Genomic DNA, 27,947 nt, shown 5'->3' on the forward strand with positions numbered 1-27,947 from the left:
GTTGCTATTTTTGTCTCCTATAATGAAGGTATTTTTTTTTAAAGAAAATTAATTACAAAACATATTATTTTATTGACCTTCATGGTTATCTATTTTTAGACCCTTTTTGTTTTAAGGTAAACTGTACAGTCCAGCCATACATTAATTTCCAACCTAAATTCTTACTGATTCTTTTTACATTGAAGCATTATGCAGCATATGCGTGCTTCAATCATAAATATTTTAAAGGCGTTTCAACTTCAACTCGAGTATTGTAGCCCCTGTGTCACAATGTTTTAAGTCATTTTTCAGACCTACAAAATAATGTTCAACTTAAAGTAACCTCAAACTAATCGTTTTCAATGCTAAGATAGAAAAACATAAACCAAAACAGAACAAGGATGTTTACAATTGAGAAAGTTTAAGCCACGTTACTAACTACAATATGTACAAACTTTTCAACATTGGCCAATTTTTTCCTTTTAAGCCCATGCCAAACGCGAATGAGAGTTGATCAGAGTTCAAACTCTCGCTCTTGTTTGGTTATTATACAACTCTCATCCACTCTTAACTATTCTCATTCACTCTCATGGACTTTGAAGGTGCTCAAATTTTTTATGAGAGTCAATGAGAGTTTTTCTAAATTGGCCCAAGTTGATGATAGTCAATGGGAGTTGATGAAAACTCTCATCCTCGTTTGGCCTGGGCTTAACAGAAAGTGTATTGAATTAAATTAAGTTATAATGTGCTGCTGAAATTAAAATAAATGGTCTAGGAACATTAATTTTGGCACCATGTCTAAACTAATTCATCATTGTGCCATTCCTTGAAATGTCAAATAACTTGCAGGAACCCAGCCCTCCTGAGCAGTTCCTGTGTTCCGTGCAAACCACCATCCCTCCTGTCCAACTCTCAACAGTTCCAGAGTGTCGCCTTCTTGGAAGGAAATCTCTGTGTTTTCCACTGCATCATAGCCAGCAATAGCACAGTATCTTGATCCTTTCTGTGGAAGTTCTTGATTGTCATACTCTGTTATATTCTGTAAACAGTGGGTAAATAAGTTACCAACAACCCACAGGAAGAAACAACAATTTAACAACTTTTAAAAGTACAGTCGATCCTCTGTAACCCATTAAGCCCCAAGGGGACTGGTCTTTCTTCCTTAATCGATAAAATATTAACTGGATGTCCATGTATGATACACCACTTGAAAGGTATAGTTCATAAAACAAGTCAACAAATAATAAGAGAGTTATGGCCTTCAAAGAAATGGCTTTAAAACGTAAAAGAAAAAGGTTTAAAAGTGTGTGTACCGGGGGTATCTCCATATAATTGTATATAGTAGGTATACCCCTAAACTATAAAATTGACAGTGCAGCTCTTAGTGTCATAGTTAATTTCAATATGTGCATGTTGCCCTTTTAATGCATTAGTGCAGTGCCAAGTGCATGTATCCTTACCGCAGGCTGTGTAGTATACTGTGTATTGTATTCAGTCTGCACTGGTTCATTGGTAGGAGACTCATCACTGATATCTGAGTCAAATTCTTCAGTGTCAAAGCCATCGTCATCATCATCATTGGTAGTATTTCCCTCATATATGTTTGAACACCTGAAAAATTATTGTTTAATGGAATAACCATTATTTTTATTTATCAACCTGGTACCAGAATAACCAACTTAACATTGGAAAGAAATCAATGAAAAAGATAGCAAGCCTAATCCATGTACCACTTTTGGAGCACTTTTTTTCATTCCATCCACTGTTGACATGAGCATCTTTTGACAGTGGAAAGTGTTTGCCATTTATGATGGTATTCTGACCTCAAGTCAAGATTGTGACAGAGATTGTAGGTTTTTAGATCTGTTGCTATCCCCAAACCCCCCTTTAACTTGCTTTAGTGACTGCTTTATTTTAAGTAAGCCCCAAGAAATTCAATCATTTCTCTTACTGGTATTCCCATCATCCTACAGTATGAAGAGCTCAAAATATTTATCTGCTTCACTAACTGATTAATTTTAAGTAAGAACAACTTGATCATTTCTTTATCGCCATCACCTTTTACTAGCTTGCAATACAGCATGACTACTAAAACTTGAAACAACGAAACAAGAACAAACGAAACGAAGCAAATCACTGAAACAAGCAAAACCCATTAATTACTGAGAGCTAACCATAAACAGTCGAACCGGAGTGCTATTCAGGCTAACTGGAGTGCACCTTCCACTCCAGTTAGCCTAAATAGCACTTCGGTTAGACTGAAAAGAACTCCGATTAGCCTGCTGTTTACGGTTAGCACTCAAAGATTGTGATGGGTTTTGCTTGTTTTGGTGATTTCATTTTGTTTCACTTGTTTTGGCCATTTCAGTTGTTTCGGTTGTTTCGTTTCGTTGTTTCGGGTTTAGTACATGCCTTGCAATACAGTGATATTGTAAGACCTTCCGGGAATCATATTAACTCTTGTCGACTGATTGCCGTTACCTATTGTTACCATTAGCAACAGTGGAGCCAATTGACAATGTAGACTGGCTTCTTGATCGTAGTGGTGTTTCTGAAGCAGTTGCTGACGACAGAGCTGAGGTTGACTTCCAACGATCTGAAATAGTACAAATTGTCACTGTCTGAGATGGTTCAACTCAGTCATCACATTAATTTTTGTAATTTACCCGATATAAATATTTATGTAATATTTTTTGGTACACAAAGAAGAAATTAAGAGAAAAAATATTATTTAATTGTCAACATCCTTATCATCACCATCATTATTATTAGAAAAAGTTATGTGGTCTGACTGACATATAATAATAAGCTACATACCATGAATACCAAATTGCTCTGAAAAAGGAAGAAAATTTATTTATAGGTTAAATTTCTGTTCAAAATGAATTACTTTACCAAAATTAAATATAAACTGAAAATCCAAGAACCAGGATAAGTTCGATTTTATTATATTGTGATTTTTGTCGTTTCATTCATGCGACAGACACGTGAGAATTTGAAAAAGTTCCCCAATTTGCCTAAAATGGTTTTTTTATAACATTATTTTATAGAGCAGGCCTGGATAGCGCTATAAAAATATTTATTATTATTATTATTATTATTATTATTATTATTATTATTATTATTATTATTATTATTATTATAAGTAAATCTATGGTTGAATTTTTTTACTCTCACTTTGTATCTCTGCAACCAAGTGTATATTGTAAACAAAGATTTGCCTATAGATACCATAATTTACATATTGCGTATAGCAGATATCGTCTACTATAAGCATATAAGCATTAAATAAGTAATTCAGATATCTGATGTATTACTGGTTTACAATAATTTCTAGGTGGCACAGACTTAAAAACTCAAAACTTTACAAAGAATGAATAGGCTCTTTTGCCACCCTACATTTTGCAGGTTTTGATAAGCCAATATCTCCTTCCAGTAAATTGTTCAGTAGAAAACAATTAACTTACTAAAGGTGGAATCTTACCCACAATGTCTAGATCACAATTTTATGAACATTTAATTTGTTTGGCAAAATGCATCAGTCAGAGTGCTAAATATAAGCACTTGTCTGAAGCAATTTACCAAACAAGTTAAGATCCATGTAAACTGTCACTGATCATATTGTGTGGCTCCAGAAAATGTCCATACTCTCCCCACAGAAGGGATTGAAAATTCCTGGGGGGTGGCGGCCACCTTAGAAAAAAATCCCTTCCGTGGGGGAGGTATGGATAATTTATGGAACTACACATTTAGTTATTTACAGGCTGTTACTATATGATGGAAGAGCATCCTAGTAGGGGCTAGGGGGAGAAGGCAATGGCAGGAGCCTCGGAGAAAAAGAAGCCGGGGAAGAGGAGAAAGTTGTATTTCTAAGGTGGCTGGAACTGGGAGAAATAGAGAAAAATTTTTTGCAACATTTCGTCATATTCTGCAATGAGCAGTTCCAGAAAATATGCATATCCATCCCATGGAAGATCATTGGAAATTCTGAGGGGGTGGGGGCTAAAAATTTTAAAGGAAAGTATGGGGCTTAACTGGAATTTCCGGAGGGGTGGGGGATTTAAACCAAAAAACCTTCCCTGGGAGGGGTATAGATATTTTCTGGAACAACACAATAGAGAATGCACCAAGAGGCAGGAGAACATGAAGGGGAGGGAACAGGGACGTAAGTACAGGAAGTGGGAAGATTAGACCCCCATCCCTCTTTCCCCTCCCCCCTTCCCCCACCCAGAAGAAGTGGCAATACTCCTAGTTATTTTATGCTACTCAAACTAGAAAATATATAAGTAGAAGTTCTGTTCCAAATAAACCTGAAGTTAGGTTAGTTGGATAATCTCTGGATAATGGCACAAACTAAAAAAAAAATGAAAAAAAAGGTTTTGCAAACCTTTCAATTGACTAAATTGCGAATGCAGAAGATTTGTTATTTCCCTTGCCCAACGTTTCTTCACTTCCACTGATGTAGGCTAAAAAGTAAAATCATAAATAAAAATGCTGGTGATCAATGCACTGTCAACATGCTTACACCCCTCTGAAGCAATAGTGAACATTTCTGAGAAATCAATAGATAAGATAAAGGAGAAATACCGGTAAAAAATGAACATCCCACACCAAATGACCAATCTAAACAAAGACTTGGGTGCAAATTTCTAACAAATAGGGCAGTGCACCAAACAGATACATATATGGCCTAATGGTTAGTGCGCCGGACTCCGGATCGAGCGGTCCGAGTTCAAGCCCCGGCCGGGGTCACTTGTGTTGTGTTCTTGGGCAAGACACTTTACTCTCATAGTGCCTCTCTCCACCCAGGTGTATAAATGGGTACCGGCGACATAATGCTGGGGGGAACCCTGCAATGGACTAGCATCCCATTCAGGGGGGAGTAGAAATATTCCTAGCCGCTTAATGCTACGGAAACCGGGATAAGCTCCAGCAGTGTGGGCCGCTTGGCTCGTGGCTTCTCCTACCAAACAGATATAACAACAACAACACACGTTTATTTACCTAACCCTAACCCTATTAAAAAATTACACCACCACAACTGGTAAAATTCCACTCAAAATAACTATTAATAAGACCGCACCCGACCCAACCAGATCCGATTTACCGGTAAGGTTTCCTTTTAAAAAACAAGAAATACAAACAATTTATTATCACTGAACAAAAGTATTAGGCAAAAGAAGCAAATTGGAGATGAAACAAAAAAATTGTTTTAACCAATTACCACTGAACATCACCAACTCCCAAATAATCTAGACACACATACATTATTGGAAATAGACCAAAAAAGTGAAAGTAACTCACTTGCATGATGAACACTCCTGATCTTCCATTCAGCCACAGTTCAAACTTTTCAGGTGCGTCTTGTACTGTTTCAGTGAATCCCACATCACATGTCTAAAGAGTTCCAAAACAGCAAAGACATTATTTTTACTACCGCATGGGTGGGCTCTACGAGACAATTGCTTTTGAGGGGTGTAAATTGCCTAGGCTGGGGTCAGAAAAAGCACTAAAAACATAGAGTAAATAAATATTCAACATATTGAAACCTGCAGTTGTCGATCATTGCTTTTGGTAAAAGGTCTGGCCCCTAAAGCAGCCGTTAATTCCTCAGTCACGAATTGTTCGTCAGTTGTTCTTTCAAACGATTTATTTGCACCTCGCTCGAGTAGCTGAACTTGAGCTGACATGGAATCTCCATTCCTCCACAAAGCTGCCTTTTCGCTAAACTCCCATTGAGCAACAAATCCTGTGTCCCCAGAGCCCTTTGTTTCCTCGTGCCAAGGCCCAGCCGGCTAAGAGAAACGAAAGGGCTATGGGGACGAGAATGTCACCGACCGAACGTGACTCGACCCCAGACTACTCTCTTTAAGTGACTGTGTGGTTACTAAGCAAACGTTTTGTATCGTTCTCTATCTGTTGTGCTCATCATTTCCAGTCAAATTTCATTGTTTTCCACATTTGACAATGAAGACAATATATCATCAAAAGAGCATCCTTTTTAAAAGGTATTGGGATTTCAAGTTTTTAAGTTTTTATTTTTTTCTCAAAATCAAGCTTCAAAGTTGGGGGTGCGGCTTATCTACGAGTGTGGCTTATACATGAGTCTTTACGGTACCTTGAAGTTTATACCACAACCACAAGCAACGTTTGGGTCTAACTTAGACAAGAGTCAGGACACAGCGAAAGCCAGCAAGCCATGCAAGCCAGAAGTCCTAAATCCCAACTGTAGGCTAACCGGAGTAGTGCTATTTAGGGTAACCAATGTGTCATTTAGGCTAACCGGAATGACTCGCATGACTACCAGACAAATCCCTAATCCCAATAAAAGGCTAATCGCGAAGCTACCTAAGCTTACTGTAGGCTAACCGGAGTGCTATTTAGGCTGACCAATGAGTTATTTAACCAAAATGGTTCACTGGCTCACAGATTGTCCAGACCCCTTAGTAGACAATTCAAAACAATTTGTGTCTTAAGCATGTTGCATGCAACAGTTGTCTGCAACATTAATACCTTGACATCCTTCTTGTATTGATACACAACAGCATCTTTGCTAGTCTCTTGAACATCAATCTTCTTGCTGAAGATGATCATCTTTTCATACAAAAACACTTGACGCTGCTTTCCTCCTTTCAGTGGCAACAAACTTATACTGTGCAGGGTTTTGTTTGTTTCCCAAACCATAAAGGCATCTTGAAGAAGCAACTTTCCCTGCTCAGCAAGGTTACCAGGGAAACCTCTTATACCGCAAGAGTGCATTACATCATTCACATGGCGTAAAACTCCTTCCATGGTTTCAAGAGCTTTCTGTGAAAGAGAAACACAAGTTTGAGCGAGCCAAAGAGTTAAATGATATGATATAATGTAAATGTAAAGTCGATCCTGACCACACTGCCAGAGAATTTCCCCTCTTTCCATAGCATAAGTTACAAGGAGAATTAAACGTTCAAATGCTGTTGCCCATTTATTCCCCTGCGAAGAGATAAACACTATGAGAGTAAAGTGTCTTCCCAAGAACACAATGCCACAGTGAACTGGGCTAGCGCTCAAACCTGGACCAGGCAGAGCAGTGCTTGAACATGAGGGGTCCCAGGTCAAAACTAACCTAGTTAACAAGGTAAGCTACTTACATTACAAATTAATAGAAAACTTTTCAAGATTTGCTGAAGCTCAAATCTGTTGATCCATGGAATTCTTTAATGACACCTTACCTTTAAAACGTTTCTAGAACCCTGCAGCGTGTACGCTAACCGTCAGGCAACCACAACACTTGTATAATAATTATAAATACCAAAAGTTCTAATAATCATAATGATTGTGCTGTAATGTTGCAATTGAATCAAAGTCTTTTAAAGCTACATGTACCTCTAGGTCGTCATATGCAGTACTGTTTCTTAGTGTTAGTTTCATCATCTCCCTCAACAGTAGTTGGTATTTTGTGATTCTCTGCACTGGTTTTAGGAGGAATGCACTCAAAGGCAACAAATGACCCAAGTGCTCTTGACACTCCTGAAAAAAGAAAATTTTTGCATTGCATTACATTATAGTTTTGAATCGCACATGACATTTTTGCTAGATGTTGCACAAGAGAAAAGCAAAAAGCAAATTAAAAATTAATTAACACTTGGAAAAGGAGTGGAAAAGTTTGCACTTAGCCAAGAGAGCTGCTCACAATGCTGTCCAGAGCTCAAGTCTATTTTTGTAGTGTATATTGTATATTGCCCACCAGGAGTATTGCTACATGTACCCTTCCCCCTTTCAATGCAAATTATTCTTTCTAAAACGGGGTGCTACTTTGGCGACACGGGCAGCACATACCCACCCAAAACATACCTGAGTACCCCCCCCCCCAGGACTCCCCCTCCCATGGACCAGATGATTGTCCTTTACAGGTCTCAGCCTGCATTTTGTTGTCCTAACAGTTTGCCAGCACCTGTTTTGGCAACAGCTGGATGGAGAGTAAAGTGCCCAAGAACATAACACAATGACCCAAGTCATGGCTAATCCACTCTGGACCTCTCAGTTCACCACACCTTCAAATGGACATGTAACTGAACATGGCAATCGGCATTTTAAAGAAGCTGTGTCAGGGTAGTTTAAGTCATTTTCTTGATTACTTTCACATTAAAGGAAACCTTTCAGAAATGGATTTCTGATTATATGAACAACAAATTAGTCCATGATATGTAGCTACTTCAAGCTTACATAATCTCTCTTACCTTGAAGAAAGGCAAGTTAATGTAGTCCATTCTTAGTGCTTCAGAACTTGGTTTGTTCTTACAATATGTTGCATACATTTCAAATTGTTTGCTATTCATGATGAAGGCCCCACCCACGAGAGCGGGATTATCCTCACATGCCTCAAGCTCAAGTAAAAAATCGTTTTTATGAAATTCATAGATCTGGTCAATATTTCCAAATATTATGCTTTTCTTGCCACGTAAATCAGCTGGAATCTTGTCTCCAGCTTGTGCAAATTCCTTTAGGTATCCATTGACAATGCACTCCAAGTCATGGACGTAAATTTCCTCTGTTGTAATCAATTCTCTCATCACTTGTAGCCGCTTCTTACCAGCTTCTGGGCTGTCAGTGCCATCCACAATATCCCTCTGAAAAAAAAAATTAAAAAATATATCTCTCTTTTAAAAATGAATGAATGGATGAATAAATGAAGGAAAGAAGAAAGAAAGGGGAGAGAGAGGGAAGGAGGAAAAAGGAATGAATAGAACAAAAGAAGGAACAGAGACATGATTGGATACATGAACAAACAGAGAATGAAGGAACAAACAAAAGCAGGAACGAACAAACGAACAAACAGACAGACAAACAAATGAATAAGGGGAGGACAGATGGGAGGATGGATGGATGGACGAAGAGTGGATGAATAAATTGATGAAGATGAAGAGAAGGAAGGAAAGAAGCTCAAGAGACAAAAGTAAAGAGAAAAGGAATGATTTTATAAATATTACATGGTGCTCAAAGGATCTGACTAGTGTTTGGCAAATGACTTTTTTTCCCCTTGTACTGTCAAAAATTAAAGCACAACCAGAATGGAAATCAACCCATCAACACACAACAAAAGAAGACAAATAGTAACAAGTCATACTATTCAACTTCAGGCTCACATCAACTTAATCAGCATTTTGCCAAAAAATACATAAATTCATTTGCTAAGAGATTAACGCCCACCTGCATACTTGGCTCAGAAACTGTTGTGCGCACACCTCCTTGCACCTGAAGAGTGTCTCTCAACACAATGGACACTGGTCGCTTTGGCGATTCAGTGCTGGCTGGGGGAGTTGACTTCTTACGCTCCCTTCGGAACTGAACTGTTGGGAAAAAATGTCAGTTCAATGTTCTATTTTTTAGGGAAGCTTTCAATTATTAGGACTTTAACCTATGGGAAAATTTTCAAGACATTGTCCAAAGTATTTGCTGCTGTACTAAGGCAAAAATTGTCCAATGCTCTAATGCCCTGACCTTTTTCTGAAACCCCCCCCCCCCCAATCAATATACCTCCCAAATCAGTATTTTGGGGGAATAACACAAATGATTTCATTTCTGCAGTTTTTCTTGAGTATCCCAGACTTTTGATCTCATTTCCCTCAAACTGTTAGTTTTATTTTTTTTGAAAAAGAAACTTAATTTCACGAAAATGGAACGGGGATATTTTGTGAGAATTAATTTTCGCGATTTGGCCAAAAATACGTAATTAGCATGAAAAATACAATAGAAATTGTTTAAAATTAATTTCCGCGGGTCTTTAATTTCGTGATTTTTTGAAAATCGCGAAAATTAAGTCCTGCGAAAATAAGTAACAATAAGGTAATTAAAATTTATATTTCATGAGCATGTAGCATCAAGTTTCTCCTTTTCGTTTTGCATGCCTTCTCTTTAATCCATAATAAGAAACCACACCAACCTGGACTTTTGATAGCTGTACTGGGTTTACGGACTTTAGAATCTTTTTGATCTTCAGGAGTGGAAGCTTGATTGGCAGGTATTGCTGGTACTGGCTGGACTGGCCGCTTCACAACAAGTTTTTTCAGGCTAACAAATGCAGAACAGCACAAGTTAATACTTGCACTCCCAAGCAAGGGTCCAATCCTTATTTAAGGATTGCATAGCATACAGTTTGAATAGCATTTCAGGGTTCAAAATCGATTCAAAATAACGGCAGGTCAACGGGCAATGTCCTGTCAAGATGACAGACAAAGTTTTGGCTTGCTGGTCATTTTGAACAGTCATATGCATGGCTTAATTTTAAAGTGATTACTGGTGACCAGAAAAATAATTAACATTTTTGATACTACCAATAAACACTACATAACTACAAAAAATTCAAATAATAGTTCATCAGGCACTATACCAAATATTTATAAAACAAAAGATACCTGGTTTCTCGTTTGGCCATCATATCATTGACCTCGCCGATTCTCTTCATGCTATCCTTGACCTTAGTAATCAGCGTTTTGTTACCAAGAGCGTTACTTGTGGGCGTCATTTTCCTGACCTTCGCCATGTTCATCCCTTGTGGACTTTTCAGAAAGTTATCAATTTCATCCAGGGCTTTCTCTGCACCCTCTGAGGACTTAAATCTTTCTATGGGCTGTAACGCTAAAAGGTCTACACCCGTCTTGCACCATTTATTGACCTAAGAATAGAAAAAGACAACATAACCATGTCCATGTTTCATTAAATCTTGACATCACATAATAAAGATCAATTCCTTTTGTGAACAGCTCTACTGATTGCTTAAGATTATGTAAAGGTAAAGTCTGAATACTAGCCTAGTGGCCCATCAGGCCGGAGCAAATCCCAGTTTCCATAGCATGATGGAAGCAACAAGGAGTAGTGCTTCTCCCCCCTGGATGGGATGCTAGTTCATCACAGGGCTACCCCCAGCAGTAAATTCACTGGTACCCATTTATTCACCTGGGTGGAGAGAGACACGATGAGAGCAAAGTGTCTTGCCCTTAAGAACACAACATATGACCCTGGCCAGGGCTTGAACTCAGACCAGCCAATCCAGAGTCCATTAGACCACTGAGCCTCCCAAGTTAAGATTAATGTACTTCAGATATTTTTTTTTACTACAACAAGCTTTTGACAATTTAAAGAAATACTGAACATTACCATTTCCAGGCACTCATGAATATCCATTGCTTTGTTTAAATCATCTTCTCTCTTTTGTGCCCCCTTGTCAAACTTGTCGCAAAGCTCCCTTATTTCGTCACATTTCATCTTGATGGAGTCTTTTGATTGTTCATTAGACTCTATCATTTTGAGCCCCTTGACAACTAAACCTTTGGCTTTGTCAAGGAGTTCCTGTGGAAAAAAATAAGTCCATGCATAATGGTAGTAAACAACATCAAAGTATTATAATTATACAAATGACAATAGGAAAAAGACAGGTGCTTATGTGCAGTGGATCCATGATATTATATGTCTGCTCAGTCTTTGTAAAAAGCATTTGCGGATCCAGACCGGTTTCCACCGTTTTACAAAAATTGGTCAGATTTTTTTTTATTAAGTATATAGTTTAAGAGTTAATCCAAAATCATTACAATATAGAAATTTATATTGATGAAATTATCCTCATTCGAGAAAAATGGGTCACTCGAAATACCTGGACATGGCAATTAATTCAGGGAGCTAAAATCTAAAATCTAAAAGTTTTTTTGGAGGAACATACTCATGGATCTTTAACCCCCACCCTTAACAACTCATGCCTTTGGCCCTTGTGTTATCGGAAAACATTCACTATTTTTCCTGGATCTGCGCCTGCAAAAACCCTGCAAATGTTTTTCAAAAGAAACAAAATTGATACTTGTAAAGAGAGAGAACCTTGTGAAAAGCATAACAGGAACTTAATAATTATGCAAATTATCAAAATTGCATTGATTTAAGTTGAATTATTTTTGAGAGCATTTTTTCCACAACATTATTTAAGTGGAGTATTGATTTCCAAGACTTTAATTTCATTCCAAATACTGAATTCTGTCCTAGTAAACACATCTAGAAACTAGGCAAAAATATTCTTCTCTCCTCTCAGTCCTATGTGCACTATTTTCTCAGTCTTTTACAATGTAAAAGCCTTAAAGATATGTCATCTGTAATATTTCCAGTTTATTCTTGCTTTCGGAAGAGCGGAACAACAGCAAAAATTTCTTTAAAGGCCTGAAAAATTGCATTAATTTCAAAAAATTCTCCCTGTCCCTCGCATTTATTTCCTTAATTTAAAAAAAATTCCCCTCCAATAACCGTTAATTTAAGTCGTGTTGATTTCAGACCTTAATTTAGGGAAGCTTTAATTTTCTATTAATAATAATTGAGCAAACGTTTACTTTTCTTTTTTTAGGCTTTTTACTTACCACACACTTATCTGTAAATTCTTTGAGTTGATCTAATAATGATTGCCCATCGTCTTTTGAGTCTCCAAGATCTGTCATGGCTGATAGATTACCTAACGCTGACAGAAGAAGGCCTGTTGTCTGAAAGATTCAAAAAGAGCAATGAAAGTGAAGTCAATAAAAACAGAGCAAATTACCTGGTTAACTTGTCTCATTTGAGCATCGAAAGTAATTCACATTTGCTTTGGTTTTGCATTACTACCGTTACTTATAGTGATTGGTTAAAAACTTGTGCCACTTAATTCTCAACCAATCAGAAGTAAAAACAAAACCAATTATGACTTGCTCCCATTCATTATCCTGCACTTCAAGTAAGTATTTACTTTGAGTTTAATTGGTTCACTGGATTCCCTGGTGAAAATCTTTTGAAGATCCTCAAGGATCTTCAAAGATCTTTAAAGATGTGCAAAGGTCCTGTAAAGATCCTCACACACAAGGATCTTTTAAGGATCTTTAAGGATCCTAAAGGATTTTATGAGGATCTTGTGAAGATCTTCTAAGGTTCCTGACAAAAATCCATTCAAAGATCTTTGCAAGGATCCTCTAGGATCCTCAAAGATTTCAATAGGATCTTAAAAGGATCCTTTGAAGGATCCTTTGAAGGATCTTTCTTAAGGATCCTCAAAGATTTAATGAGGATCTTACAAGGTTCTTATTAAGATCTTTTCAAGGATCTTACAAAGTTCTTTGTCAGGATCCTTTATATAATCCTCAAGGATCTTAGAAGGATCTTAATAAGTTCTTGAAAGGATCCTTTAAATGATCTTCATCAAGATCTTTAAAGATCCTCAAGGATTTAATGAGGACCTTTAAAGGAACTTAAGAGGATCCTATTAAGGATCCTTCAAAGATCCTTCTAAGTATCCTCAAGGATTTGACAAGGACCTTTCAAGGTTCTTAGAAGGATCCTTTTAATGATCTTTGTCAGGATCTTTAAAGATCCTCAAGGATTTAATAAGGACCTTTAAAGGAACTTAAGAGGATCCTATAACAGATCCTTCAAAGATCTTCTAAAGGATCCTTAAGGATTTTACAAGGACCTTCCAAGGTTTTTAGAAGGATCCTTTTAATGATCCTTCGAAGATCTTTTTCAGGATCCTCAAGAATCCTCAAGGATTCAATGAGGACCTTTTACAAGAATCATAAGAGAATCCCATCAAGGATCTCACTTGGTTATCGGTCAAACAACAAAATGTTATCTGATTATCTTGTAGTTTGAGTTTGATCTTTATAGAAACAAACCAACAGTATGTGAGAAGCTCAGATCTGCATGCATCTATTATTGACTCTTGCTTATTCAGTTTTTCTTATAAAAGCAATACACTTTCCAAAGCAGTCATGTTACCTCTTGCAATGCTGAAGGCTGAATGAAGCGGCGATTACAGTTTCATTCCACGTATCTGACTTTATTTTATATTTAATTTAAGTTTACTTTCTTACACAGAGATAGACGTGACTTCTCAAGTTCCAGCTTGAATAATTCACCTCATCTTTCTCGCAATATAAAGTCAATAATTTCCCGATTGTGTGAGAGTAAAATTGCTTGGAATCACCATGCACTTCTTTCAATGATTCCTGAATAATTTCCAGCCTATTTCAGACCGCTAAATGGAGTTAAAATCCAAGTTTGTTTCGTGAAAATCGAACAAAGACTGAGACACGAGCCGCCATCTTGGATTACTGGGCCCTGGGAACGAGTGGATATATCCCATGATGCAACGCTTTTTGAAAGGCGCCTGAATCTCAACTTCTTTTCAACGGTCGAAGAACAGTTTACAGCGAAATGCCTCAGGATTATGATGCCCAAAAAGCAACAAAATCCGGATCTTTTGCCTCTAAGAAAGAATGTAAGTAGACAGAGAATCTTAAGGCTTCTGGAAGTAATAGCTTAGACAAAGCGTTTCGGTTTTGTTTAAAGAATCTGCTCGGTGATCAGATCAGTAACTGTTCATACACTGTTCTTTCGCTCTTTAACAGTATTATTTATAGTGATAGACCTCTCGAGATAGAAAATCATTTTTCTGTTTATATACATAAATGAATAATTTGATATCTGTTAAACAACATACATACAAAACAACATACATGTATGTATGTATGCAGCTTAGCAATCTTCGATTCTAGAATGATTAGCGATGCAGAAGAGTGCTGAAGAGACAAATACATCTAGTACGCGCGATTATTGTCAGTATTATTTAAATATGAAATAAGCTTCAGCTTCTAAAGGTTTATAATTGTTGTTTTGTGCTTTCTTGTAGGTTTTGAAGCGAAAGGGCTAGAAAAAGACATTCACTAACAAAGCAATATGTTTAAAAAGCTAAGTGAAAGCCATTCACAAACATGAGTGATTGTTAATGCATGTGGCAGGAATTGTAGTTTAAAACTCTCAACTGTTAGTTGTCTATAAACAGTCAATATGTGGTACAAGAAAGAATTCCTGATAAATATCTCAATCTGAATGAGAGAAAACAAATTTCCTGATTACTGAATCTTTCAATTTTTGTTGTTGTTGTTGTTTCTCCATATTTGTACATTTCTCATTGTATGATTTAAAATATTATTGTTTAGTATTGGTAATTTGTTTGCAGTTGTATATTTTAATAAATTCATTCTTTAGTTTTAAATTGAAGCAGTGTTTTATGACACGTTTCTGTAATAGTATTTCAATAACTAATTATCCCTGGACAGTGGAGACATTTTCTCATCCTATCCGGACTACCACTTAAGAATCCATTTAACATATCATCCCACGTGTAAACTTTTCCTCTTCACTTGTCTTGCAACATCATTGAAAAGAATTGCTGCAGACCACCTGTGTTACAATTCGCGGTGACATATTGCGCAAACATCAAGGCTGTGCTCCAAGAAAAATTACAAGGAGCCCAAAGGTTCCAAACTATAAGATCCAGGGTGCCCAGTATAAAGCTTATATGAAACAAATAAGATTATCTGGTCACCTAAAGACAAAAGTTAGTTGTCTGAGGCACCTGGATGCCCTAAAAGCACAGCCCTGAACATAAATATAGATCAACTTTGTGTGACTTGTTTCTGCAACTTGCAACACAGTTTGTAATATGTAATAATCAACAATGTTAATCTTAAAGGACCGTAGTCAGTATGCCTTTGTTTTTGTTTACATACCAGAGTTACGGTATTATCTTGTACACGTACAGTGTTTTAACAAAAGAGATCACTCACACTGTAAAACTGTTAAAGGTAGTTAAACAGACTTCCAGTAACACAATTTACAGCAATGTAATAAGATTTCCCTGCACCATATACATGTAGTTTTCTTAGTTTCGATAGCATGGAAAATGGCAGAGGCTGACTAGGGTCCTTTAAGGCTGCAATTTGTATATTTCTTGTTGTTGCTGAAAGGACATAAGTCCAAAATCACCACTTTTGCCGTACAACATAAAAATTAAGTTCAATATGGCATTATGTTGAAGCTTTTTTGAATTGAAAATTGTCCCAGCATAAAGTTAATTTAAGAGAAGCAACATACAATCAAAATTGTGTTAGTGCATAAAATTAATTCATTTTCAGAATGAAATTTAAAGTCACTTATGATTTGAAAAAGTAGGGCAGACAAGGTCCAGCTACAGTTGGGATTTTGCCCGACATGGACCAAATTTAGGCAGCCATTGTCTGATGATTCAACCCTCCAAGTTGCGACCATTTTAGTCGCCATGGCGACTAGAATTTTGGAACTGGCAACTAAACTGTAGAGCAAGTCCCCAGCCTGGCAACCACAAGAAGACTACTCCAGAGCTTGAGCAAACTATCACCTGAACTGAAAAATGCTCCGTGTGTCATGGATTGCTGGGGAAAATACCATTATTCTTTCGTTAATTTTTTTCCCGGAAGAAATTTCGTGGTAAAATTTCATTTCATTCACTATTTTTGGTACCTAGATTTACAAATAATTAAATGTTTCGGCGACCAGAATTTTTCAATGGCGACTTAACCTAAAAAGGTAGTCGCCAAATGGCCACTAAGGAAAAAAGTTAACTTGGAGGCGGCGGGTTGTGATTGACTGTTATTTGCAGTCTCCAGTGTTTAAAATGTGCTGTGACAAACTGGAAGAAAACATTGCCTATATTACATGTACTTTAATGAAAGCTTAAAAAATAGCTTATTGCAAAAGCAAGAAATGACAAAAGGTACCTTTCTCAGGCTGCAAATATAAAGATATTAACATTTTGCAGAACTTTACTGTATTTTGCATTCATTTTAAATCAATGAGATGCTTAATTGTAAGCTAACTACCAGTAACATTTCTTAAAAAATGAGAACAATTTATCTGAGAAATAAAATACATTTGGAATTATATAAACAGAGGTTAGTAATGTTTATTGTTTTTGATAATCATTTAAATACTAGTATTGTTTTGCAGGATGTGATTGCAGGGATTTAATCAGCTCGCCCCGCTGTCAGATCCTTTCTAAGTCCCTACAGGGACCCAGTAGGATCCTACCAATCAAGATCCTTCATGTTTCTGCTAAGATCCTTCAGGTTCTTGTAAAGATCCTTCACATTCCTGTTAAGATCTCCCAGGTTCCTGCAAAATTCCTTAAGGATCTTTTAAAATTCTTGCAGGACCATGCAAAGATCCTCAAAGTCCCTGCAAAAAATCCTTAAGGATCTTTTACAATTCTTGCCTGACCATGCAAAGATCCTCAAAGTCCCTGTAAAAATCCTTAAGGATCTTTGAAAATTCTTGCAAGACCCTGCAAAGATCCTCAAAGTCCCTGCAAAAATCCTTAAGGATCTTTGAAAATTCTTGCAGAACCCTGCAAGGTCCCTACAAAGATCCTTCAGGATCTTAAAGGATCCTTAAGGATCTTAAAGGATCTTTAAGGATCTTGAAGGATCCTTGAGGATCTTTAAAGATCCTGAAGGATCTTTGCAGGGACCCTGCAGGGTCCTGCAAGAATTTTAAAAGATCCTTTAAGATCTTTGAGGATATGGATGAAGATCCTTGCAGATCCTTGTCAAGATCCACAAAGATCCTTGCGCAGATCTTTAAAGATCCTCGAGGATCTTAAAAAGATTTTCACCAGGGTTGTCTGTGTAATTTGTGACTGGTCAGAGTCACTATAAATTTCGATTTTGGGTATACAATGTTACTAAGCTATCAATTCTCTGGTAAATCAGTTTAATTTACAACTCACTGTGAAACATTATATTCATGATAACAAAAAAAAAATTATTAGGTCGGAGTTAACAAGTGACAGAATGACTAAATTGGTCAAGTGGTCATCGAGTACCGTAAAATTCCGGTTATAAGCCCTGGGCTTGTACAACTTTGTAAGGGGTTTTGCGTGGGCTTATAAACTGAGGGGCTTATATCCGGGAGGGCTTATAAGCGGAATAAAAAAACATTTCGAAACAAGTCACGGGAGTGATGATCGAAATACGCTTTTAAGTTTAAAAATGCATATTAAAGCAACATTTAGCCCTGTTCAGCACTGTCATCCGGCAGAGGGGGGCTTATATCCAGAATTTTGCAGTATTGGAGTAACCTCACTTTAGTTTGGGGCGTAACTTGGGGTGACATCACCTGTTTCCGAGCTCTCAAGCCCCAAAAAAATTACGCCAGAGAATAATAATGAATTCTTATAAACGTACCTGGCTCATCTCCCGCTCAAAGAGACACACTCTCAATCCATACTGAATCTTTAACTTGTGTTCTTTCCAAAACCTATCAAAATTGTTTTCCATTTCCTCAAGTTGAACTAGTGATTGTTTCAATTCAGCAGCATTTGCTAGGACGTCAGGAGTATACCACTCGTCATGGCCGTCTCTGTGCTTAGGATGAATACAGTCCAACAGTGTAACTCCAGCTTGTCTTGCACTTCCCATGTCTTCTTTGACGTCATGCCACATTTCTTCTTGTGTTTCAATAATATGTTCCAATTCCTGTATACTTGAAGACAGTTTTGTTTTTAAAAAAGTCTGCCGTAGCTCTGCAATCCTCTCATCGAAGTTAGTCAAGTTCCGTTCAAACCTTTCAATTGCCTGAAAAAGTAAAGTTATTTCTAATTGTTAGTACATTTTTGTGTTGAGTAATAAGTAACACATTACAATCAAACCTCCCCTAAATATAATGGACACCTCCCATTGCTAGCTAGACACCTCTCATGTATAAGCAAAGACTTGAAGTCATGGTACCATATGATTCCAAATACAAATTGTCACCACATACTACTTTATTCACAACCCGTACATACACTCAGACATGTGCGTTGACTTCAAAAGGCTTGAAATTGACCAGACTGCTTGATCTAAAGTCCAGCACACTAACCATTATGCCACCGCAACTCAAAATTAAAAATTATATAAATCAACAAAGATCCCAAACTTACCGTTCTGTATTGAACCCATTGTGCGTGTTTATATTGCAGGGTCCCTCCCAGTTCTTCTGTCAGCTGTGATTTATCAATGTACTCCTCTAACTCAGCAGCAGAATTAAGAGTGACGATCTACAACAGTGATATACAAAACATTTAAAACAACTTGAATCTCCTATTAACCTTCTGTGGCTTAAAACAAGTTGTTTACTCTGGGGAGGCAAAGCCATTATCCTTCATTATCTTCAAAGAGACCAATTTCAGCACAATAAAGCAATCTCCCCTATCTTATCGTAAAGTTCACTATGATCTAAGGGATCAGTGGAGCCAGAACTTTGGCCATGGCCATGCAGCACTTGAATCCTGAACACACAGAATCCATCACGTTAACCATTAGGCCACCATGCTCGTATACCTCTTATCTTCCATGTGTATAAAGTTCAATGGCTTATTAGACACTCCATTGCCCTAAATATTATGCGTTCTATGCAGCTTCGTGTAACATTTTCTGCTGAAGAAAAATCTTATTGTCTTCAATAACATTCAATCTCAATCTTAGTCTGACCTCACCTTTATTTTTGAGTCACCAAGCAGGCCATCAGCCACAAAGCTTGGTTTAGAACCATACTTCTGAAAAAATCCTTGTGGCTTTAACACATAGATGACATGTATAGTACCTACTTTAGCTGGGAAGCATTTCTGCAAACAACAAAAATGCAGTTAAGTGTAAATTCAAACGAAAACTGCCAAGCAGTAAAAAATACCTTTAATTCATGTCATGTGTACTCTTTTACGTTGCTCTATACGTTGCTGATGCAGCAGGAAATTTGGCACGTTTTTGAAAATAACAGAAGCAGTACTCATGGTAGTGAAAATGTCATAAAATTAGTTGAGATAATGAAAATAATGTATAAAATGCACTAAAAAGCATGTAAATGTTTAGCTCATTGAGTTTTTTTGGAAATCTTATAATAATAATGATGATGATGATGGTTATGATGATGATGATGATGACGACGATGATGATGATGATGACGATAACAATAACTTTATTTTTCTTGTGTTCTGCCAATCTTATCACTGGTTACACTTCCAAACATATGCAGTCTAGTAATTAATCAATTACCCAAGACTTGTGTTAACCTATGAAAAATAATTTATTTGCAAACCTGAATTTTTTGAAGACAAGATTTAACAGCTGCCCATTTGTCTTTTCTCCTGTCGAGGACCAAGATAAAACCTTTCTTGAGCAGCTCTTCACTAAAATGTAAAAAACATCCATCACACAGTTAGTAATACACATTAAATATCATTGGACTGCGAGCTATAAGGGTTCCTATTTAAGTCCCATACCAACTTTCTAAAGAGAAAGCAAAGCAGTCTGATTGTTTAGCAGTGGTAAAACTGATTTATTTATGGTTTAATACTTATTTGATAATTTTATCAACCTTTGATCTAGTTATAGCAGTTTCTTGATTAGGTCTTTCACTTACTTTTACTAGATAAATTCATAATTATTATGCTAGCTTAGTTCATACCTGGCCAGTCCAACAAGATACTTGAAAACCCTTTCAGCATCTCTGTCACTAAGGCTTCCGAACTTGGGGTGATCAGGTATTGTGACAAACAAGCATTCATTCTTAGCTTGTGCTCCTACAAGTATCAAATTGCATAATTATCAGCGAGAGTAATGAAACAAAGAAAATAACAATTTTAAAGATGCTGACAAGAATGTGAAGCCACATGCTGTAGGGACATATTAATGATCCTCTTTTCTAGGGCTGGTGGAGTTGCTGCTTAAGTAATACATAAGGGACAATGACACAACTGTTATGGGTAAAATTTAATTTGGGTGGCAGGGAAGTGCAACTTGGGACTAGGGCCCCAGGAGGGGGCTCTCCTGGAGGAGTACAGATCAGGTAGTACCAGGGGTAGCCACCTTGGAAATGGTTTTTTTTCCGGACCTGTCTCCAGCGGGCTAGAGCCTTACTGTGGGGTAAAGGGCAGCAATATCAATCTCAACATGTACACACCCAAGAAACTGTAGTGGCAGGGGTGCATGTATGAGGGAGAGATTGAGTTGGTTCATAACCAATTGCTGGAGCCTGATTCTATTCCAACAAAATATTTTTATCATTGACATGCATGCAAAGTTCAACTCAGCTCAACTCTGCGAACATATCTACAGTCAAAACCTGGGACAGATTGTGATGCCAGTGATACCGTAAATGATCTAATAACCCCCACTCTCAAATGTAAAGTTTGTATTAGACGCCCCTCTCTAATAAACGCCTCGTGTCTAATAGACGCCCCCTCCAAGGATTGCCTCAAAAACCAAGGTAACGCTCCATAGAGTAAAATCACGCAATTTATTTAGTTTCGAAAATCGAAGAGGCCAACGATACCAACATGGTTGTCCCGATGTCGATAAAAACATCAATATCGAACTGTGAACAACATCTCCAGGGTTTGCATTAGCGCAGAATAGATTAGACTCCTAGTCACAAACTCTGCTTTCTGTCTTACTCCGCGAACAAACTTCGTCTCTTATTTGTTTTGTTGACGTTGTTTCAGTTAAAGTGAAATAAACGCCTCTCTTTAATACATGCCTCATATCTATTTAACACCCCCTGTAGAAACCCTAAAATTTAATAGACGCCCCGGGCGTTTATTAGACCATTTACGGTAAATGCTCCCATGTCCCAGGCCATGATTGTGGCTATGTCCCAGGAATGTCGGTGACATATGAGGACCAGCCACAATATATGTTCTTCTTGTGTATTTATGTGCAGGTATCACGCATGAGAGCCTCAAAGCTTTAATACTTTTACACCACCTTGTGCAGTCTAGTAGTTTACTCACCTGACAAGAAGGCATACTTTTCTTGTAAAAGAGCAGCAATTTCAATTGCCTTTATTTTTGGTTCCTCTCTTACTGTTGATTGGGGTAGAAAAAATTGTAATTAGTGATCAGTAAAGATTCCCTGCTAGCATGTATAGTTTTTTTACCGGCTGTATAGTTGTTTTTACAGGCTGGCATTTCATCTGGAGAGCAAATTCTTCACTTGGTAAAAAGAATCTGTCATCTGGATTATTTATCTTATCCACAAAAGCCCAGTTTGCATACAACATGTATTTTGCAATGTTATTACATATATGCCTTGTCTGGAACAAAATATATTAAATTGGACAACATCTCTGATCGTCAAAAACGAATAGGAAATTCTTGTAAAAAAAGATTATGGCTAGAACAGGTATGTTCGTACAAGAGTTTATCTTTACAAATGTTATCTTTAAAATTCACCAGTGCAAGGACTTGGAGTAAATTTAAGCTAATTTGAGACCAGATCAAATATTTATACATACATACATATATATATGTTGCAGTTAATTTTTGATCTCAGTTAATTTTTTATTTTAACTAGTTAGTTTTTTCTAACTAGTTGATTTTTTTTAACTAGTTAAATAATGGGGTTAGGGTTAGGGTATCATATATTTTAAAAAAATAGTGGTTCACCCAACGTTTCCTACGTGGCAAAGTGGTAAGGGGTTGGACAGCAAATCCAGAGGTCGAGAGTTCAAATCTAGTGCAGGTTAGTAAAAAAGAAAAAAAAAATAATAGTACTTAGGGGAGGGGGATAGTAGCAGATAGTAGGGGAGGGTTAGTAAGGATGGGAGGGGGGTATGAGATATCAAGGGGGGAGGTGTTCTACTTTTTCTACTTATTAACCTAGAATAATAATAAAAAAAACTAGTTAGAAAAAAACTAACTAGTTAAAATAAAAAAATTAACTAAGATCAAAAATCAACTGCAACATATACATAAAACTTTATTTATCCTCGAATTTTATATAGCTAAGACAAGCTAGTTTCTTCGAGAAACAAATGAAATATATATTAAAAATAAAAAATAAAACAAGTAAAATAGAAATAACAATATTATTATATCCGTTAACTACTTACACATTAAAACTATATAAAAATACAAATTTACAAAGTTTGTTCTATTCACCCCCTCCCCAATGATAAAAAATCTTAGCTAAAAGTACATTGTCGGATTGCTTCTTATAGGGATGAGCAAAGTAATGATAAACAATTCAGCAAATATTATGTCATAATTACATCATATACCCACCGAATTAATCAACTATATCAATACTAATATTCAAAATGAAATGTACTGTAAGGAAAAATAACGAATTTACACACAGCGGCTTAAATTTCCGGGCTTAAATTGTCCCTCCAATTACAGCAAAATCTGGGTTCGCAGTCCGGCCCCACGCAAACCACATTTAAACAAAGTCAACGGCCCTTACCGAAGATGGACTTTCGATTTGATTTTTTGGACATTCTTGATTACTTATTGATGGAGTGCATTGCCTTCTTCACTTCTGATTCCTGACCGAAGTCAAATAAACCAAAACAACCTCAACATGGCGGAGTCGGCGATTCGTTCCCGGCGGGGATTCGTTGAACTTGGCAAGATTCTTGAGCTTAGCCAATGTTGTTACCGCACAATTAGCTTCTGTATGTTATCAAAATTAACATTTCCCTACCGAGAAGGCAAACTTTTCAAGAACTATCCCACCACAGATCAGTGTGATGATAAACTAGCCCGGCTTGGCTTCTTTACGTACCGCGCACCGGTCAGGCGGAACTGCTGTTTGTTTTGTGAAATTGATCCCGATCATATTTCTCGTGTGTTCCATTGTTCGGTCGACCAATGATTATTGCTCCGAATTTAGAACTTTGTGAAAGTGAAACAACTTGAGCTGACTGATTGAGTCGTAATGACGTAAAGACTATTGCAACCGGAAGATTTATTTCGGATTTACTGGGATTTAGCAACCAAAACGGAAATTATGAAGAACCTGGAAGTCCGCGGGAAATATCGTCATGTCCGCGGGAAAATTTAAAAGAAGAGGTAGATGTCCACAGGTAAATTTCAACAAAATAGTTGCCATAAACATCAGTTTTCAAAATTCCCTGACTTTTCCCTGTTAACTTTCCCTGATCAAATAAAAAAAAAATGTCTGATACGACCTAAGCGGCCTCCAGCCTCTGCTTCTAAAACAAAACACATAGCTAAAGATCACATCATAGTTGATCACATGACCTGAAATGTTTCTCCGAGCATCTAGTATTAATTTTAAAATCAGCAGTGTTATAATCTCAATTTTCCCTGACTTTTCTTCAAATGTCAATTTTCCCTGACTTTTCTTCAAATGTCAATTTTCCCTGACTTAAAGTAAAATTCCCTGACTTTCCATGACCTTTGAGAATTTTTATTTTCCCTTGCCATTCCCTGTTCTGTGGCATCCCTGGCAGAAACGCCTTAGATTTCATAGGCACGTAACACATACAAAGACTACAAAGAACTTCCAATTTATAGAAAACCATATTGTCAATATTTAAGAATCCTTTCCAGTCCCAAGGTGGAAATACTCATTCTCCTTACTCATTGCTATAGTTTTCATTTCATGTTAGTTTTGAGAATTTAATGGCGAAGAAAAATTTAGTCTGCTCCTTAGTCTGTTTTCTAGTGTACTTTTAAACTGTTTCACTGGTTTGGGAGAATTTTGCCATTTCTGTCCTAGCCTTTGTAAGAACACAGCCCCTCTGTAGATCATGAATTTTACTCTTTGCCTCAGCTCTTATTACAAACCCTGAAAAGTACTTCTTCTCTTTACCCAGAAGCAAAAGGTTTGCCCAATTGAACTGTGGGTAGGTCAAAGATGGTAGCCTGTCTGTCTACATAGCTGAAAGAAAAGCTAATAAAGATCTACAGCCAGTAGTGGTCCCTCACGAAGATTTTATGCGTCATACTGCACAGAGGACACTTTGACCTCATCTAATATTTATAACTTTGCAACATCTTATAGCATACTTACCATTTTATGATCATGATATTCTCATTTATAAGAACTGTACCCCTTTGGAACACTATATCCAACAACCTCAAATCCATTTTATTTCAATCTATAAATAATCACCTCAGTGTTTTTTACCTCTAGATGACAAACACTGTATTTAATTCTGACATTGCGTTTGTAAGTGCAAGTTATTCTGTTCTAAATGTCAGAGAAGCAATACAACATCTCTATATATCATGTTGATCCTTGCATTGTTTTTTTCCTTCTTCTCACAAACAATATTTTACATCTTCCATTAAATGAGACTGCAGTAGATCTATCTTATCTCATTTGTGTGATATGGTGTGAGACATTTTAAAGTAAAGCTTGAGTGTTTCCTGTTTAATGCAATATACACCACACCAGCAGTATGGGCAAATATTTGAAATGAAGCTCGAGTGTTGAGTATACCTTAGCTACAAAAATCAAAAAATCAAAAGTCAGGCCTCTATGCAGGCTATGCTTAAAGGAGCTCAGTCACGGACAACTCATCTTGAAAAAACTGGCAAGTTTTTTCACATTTGTCAGTCGTAATCCGTCTTAATCTTTGTCAGACGAAACCATCCTGTTATTTTCGGGATTTGATTACTCCTTTGTTGTTTTCCTACATTACACAACTATTATTTTGAGGTTTCCTTCAATTTAGAAGTAATCATAAAAATGACTTAAAATATCATGACAATGCCCCTTAAATACGGGACTGGCCAGTCAAAGGCAAAATATTTTCAGAACAGTAAAGGCACAAATGAAAACAACGGCTATTTAATATTTGAAACTTAATTTGCAACCAAAAACAAATTAGCACCCAGCAGGAGACTAGATATGTTTATATGCACATGTGTGGGTCACTTTTAAAAACAATTAGCAGTTATTTAGCAAATAGACTAATCCCTTGCAGATTTGAAAAATGCATTAGCCACAAAATTATTTTTATAAATTTAATCCAACAATAAATAAACAACTGCCATAATTTTGAAAAGCAATTACTTTTCTTAAAGCTGATACCGGTATCTTATAAAATCACAGTTACACAGCCAGGGGATCTCATGTTGATGAAGGCACTTGCTTTACAACCCCTGAAATTGGACACCCACTGTCGGAAACTAAAAGCAATAACATTGCTACCTGCTGGGAATACAATGGTTTTCATTACCGGCACAATTTTACCCTGATATGGCCTCAATACGGTAATTTTTTGTATTTAGCTATTAACCTCTGCTGCAACTTGTTTTTGGCACAGCAAGCAGAAGGGATATGGCACAATTTTTTTGGTAGCCATGGTAACTGAAATTTAGTGATGAAACAATAAAGAGAGTCCTCTATCATGTCTATATAATGAATAGCTGTGGTCAATTCTTTTATCTGATGGGTGATTGAGGCTGCTTTTGTTATGTTGAACTTCATGGTTTATTGTACATTTTTGGCAATCTGATTACCCTTAAATAAAATAAATATTTTTTCCTATGTGATTCATGAAGATAAGGCAAAATACTCTCTTGTGATTACGATTTAAAAGGCAAGAAAAAAATACACCCCACTCTTTGTAAGCCTTTTAAATATTCAGGTACAAATTAAAGTCAGACTGAGATAGTGCATGTTTATGTCTTGAAATCAATATTCTTATCTTCTGGATGCAACACACATAAATCGCAATATGTCGTCATTAATTTTATTTTACGTTTATAAATTTAATAAAAAAGTTAACTCTTAGGCCAAAAAATACTCCTTGTTTTAAAATACTCAGTTTTCATGGGGGAAATCGTGTCAAAAATTTAAATAAACATTAATTTTTAATTACCACCCGTCGTTGTAGCCGACGAGAGATTATATCGTTCATTTTTTCTCGCCTGTGAATTAGAATTCCAAAGATCAAAATTCACAGTGTCTTCAAATAAAAAGCAATATTTCAGTGCTTTTTTTCTTACTGTTTTGAGCGCAATTTAATATGCCTGGATTAGCGACTGTTTGAACAAGAATTTCGAATAAAATGATTCGAGAATATTTGATCGGTTGCAAAAGTGCGCTCTATAGTGTTCTAATGCTGTTGAAGAGAACGCTTCTTGATCAAAAATTGTCCACAATGCAAAGAAGACGGTAAAATGTTAAGTTAACTGAAAACAACGATTTAATACTTTGTCGCGAAAGTGATCTGATCGAAGACGATGTGTTACGGTCCATCACCGATGAGAGATGAATAAATTAAACAGCCACAACAAAAATTGAGTGTACTAGCTTTTTGCTTGACAATAAATGGTTAAGGAAGGCTAGGAAAGTGTAATCGATAAGTTACCGTATTTTCCTGTAAAATCAGAGAAAAGTAATGAAATAATCTGGATGTTATTTGCGCGTTATGAATCCTAATTTTTCAACAAGGAAAATGCACAACGATACAGTAGACATCTCACTGACTATGAATAAATTACATCTCTTCGGAGGTTTCGTGTCCATGCATGAAAAATAAAAATAAACATTTTGGCACTTTCTCGATGGGACGCTTTTTATTCAAAGCAAATGTTTGTACCAGGAACTTCAGAAATCAACAATGAGTCTCGAAGGAAAGCGGTCAATTTTACCGCTTTTAGATTAATATATTTCTTCTGAAATCGACCAGAATTCAGTTTCTTTCAACTCACATTGAGAGGTCATCTCTTGTTTTGACTTGACGAGATTTATAATTTCATTAAACTTTCACACAAAAAGAAGTTAAAATTAAACCAGTTTTTATACCTACCAGATTCTGGAAGTGTTGAAACGACAGAGGAATCGTCTTCGCCTTGGGCCATAGTAAAATAAAACGGAAATGAAAGCCTTCAAATATCACGAGATAAAGATGAGGCGATATAAACGAATCGTGAATGCCATCCCTCATTTCAGTCGATAAAAGTTAATTTTTTTGGCGCTATTGTCGAGGCCTTGTCTACAAATCAATTCTCGTTCCTTTCAGGATATTTATATCGCCCGTTCCGGTTTGGCGAATGCGTCACCATTGTAGAATTTACCATCTCATTGTGAATACAAAACGACATTACTCAATGAGCCGCAGCAGTTGCTCCTTTTGAAAGCAAACAAGCACTTTGTAAGTGGCGCGCGCGCGGCGAATTTGTCACCGCTAATGGACTGGGCCGAACAAGAGGGTGGGTGGTCGGGGATCGTGGCCGGGGGTTCAGACAGTATTGTGTGCCCTTCGACGCCGAGAAAAAAAACACTGCATGTTGTGAAATGTTCCTATTATAAACAACCCAAAAATGCAGTGGACAGTTGTAGATTTGCTGGGCTTTGGAAACTTCAAAT

At 36.8% G+C, this 27,947-nt stretch overlaps 1 protein-coding gene and 1 long non-coding RNA gene across 3 annotated transcripts; one reads left to right on the top strand and one right to left on the bottom strand.

The window, feature by feature from the left end:
• Positions 1–413: 413 nt before the first annotated feature.
• LOC144662025 (guanine nucleotide exchange factor DBS-like) lies at positions 414–27,707 on the bottom strand. Of its 2 annotated transcripts, none has more exons than XM_078522756.1 (21): positions 27,384–27,707; positions 21,608–21,675; positions 20,284–20,398; positions 19,915–20,005; positions 19,316–19,444; positions 18,761–18,877; positions 18,024–18,413; positions 12,354–12,473; positions 11,116–11,307; positions 10,374–10,633; positions 9,902–10,029; positions 9,169–9,308; positions 8,199–8,588; positions 7,345–7,488; positions 6,493–6,786; positions 5,284–5,376; positions 4,367–4,445; positions 2,797–2,814; positions 2,461–2,575; positions 1,440–1,590; positions 414–1,018 (listed from the first exon to the last, which is right to left on the bottom strand). In XM_078522756.1, exons 1-21 carry the CDS (start codon positions 27,437–27,439, stop codon positions 791–793), a joined length of 3,318 nt encoding a protein of 1,105 aa, XP_078378882.1. In that variant the 5' UTR covers positions 27,440–27,707; the 3' UTR covers positions 414–790. The 2 variants fall into 2 exon arrangements, with proteins under 2 accessions (XP_078378882.1, XP_078378883.1); XM_078522757.1 differs by lacking the exon at positions 27,384–27,707 and adding an exon at positions 23,061–23,425 and having other exon boundaries at positions 21,608–21,679.
• Positions 13,765–14,889, top strand: LOC144662049 (uncharacterized). The gene is made up of 2 exons (XR_013572387.1): positions 13,765–14,239; positions 14,651–14,889. It is a non-coding gene; the product is annotated as an uncharacterized LOC144662049 (long non-coding RNA).
• Positions 27,708–27,947: the final 240 nt, after the last annotated feature.

This window comes from Oculina patagonica, chromosome 8 (genome assembly GCF_052425735.1).
Source record: "Oculina patagonica isolate OP01 chromosome 8, crgOcupat, whole genome shotgun sequence".
Classification (NCBI taxonomy): domain Eukaryota; kingdom Metazoa; phylum Cnidaria; class Anthozoa; order Scleractinia; family Oculinidae; genus Oculina; species Oculina patagonica.

Bases quoted from the DNA above. Each gene is read 5' to 3' on its own strand.
- LOC144662025 (XM_078522756.1), bottom strand. From the start codon at position 27,439: ATGGCCCAAGGCGAAGACGATTCCTCTGTCGTTTCAACACTTCCAGAA. The intron at 21,676-27,383 runs GTATAAAAACTG...ATCAACAGTAAG, and splicing joins ACACTTCCAGAATCTGGTAG to AGAGGAACCAAAAATAAAGG. The intron at 10,030-10,373 runs GTATCTTTTGTT...TGCATTTGTTAG, and splicing joins ATGGCCAAACGAGAAACCAG to CCTGAAAAAACTTGTTGTGA.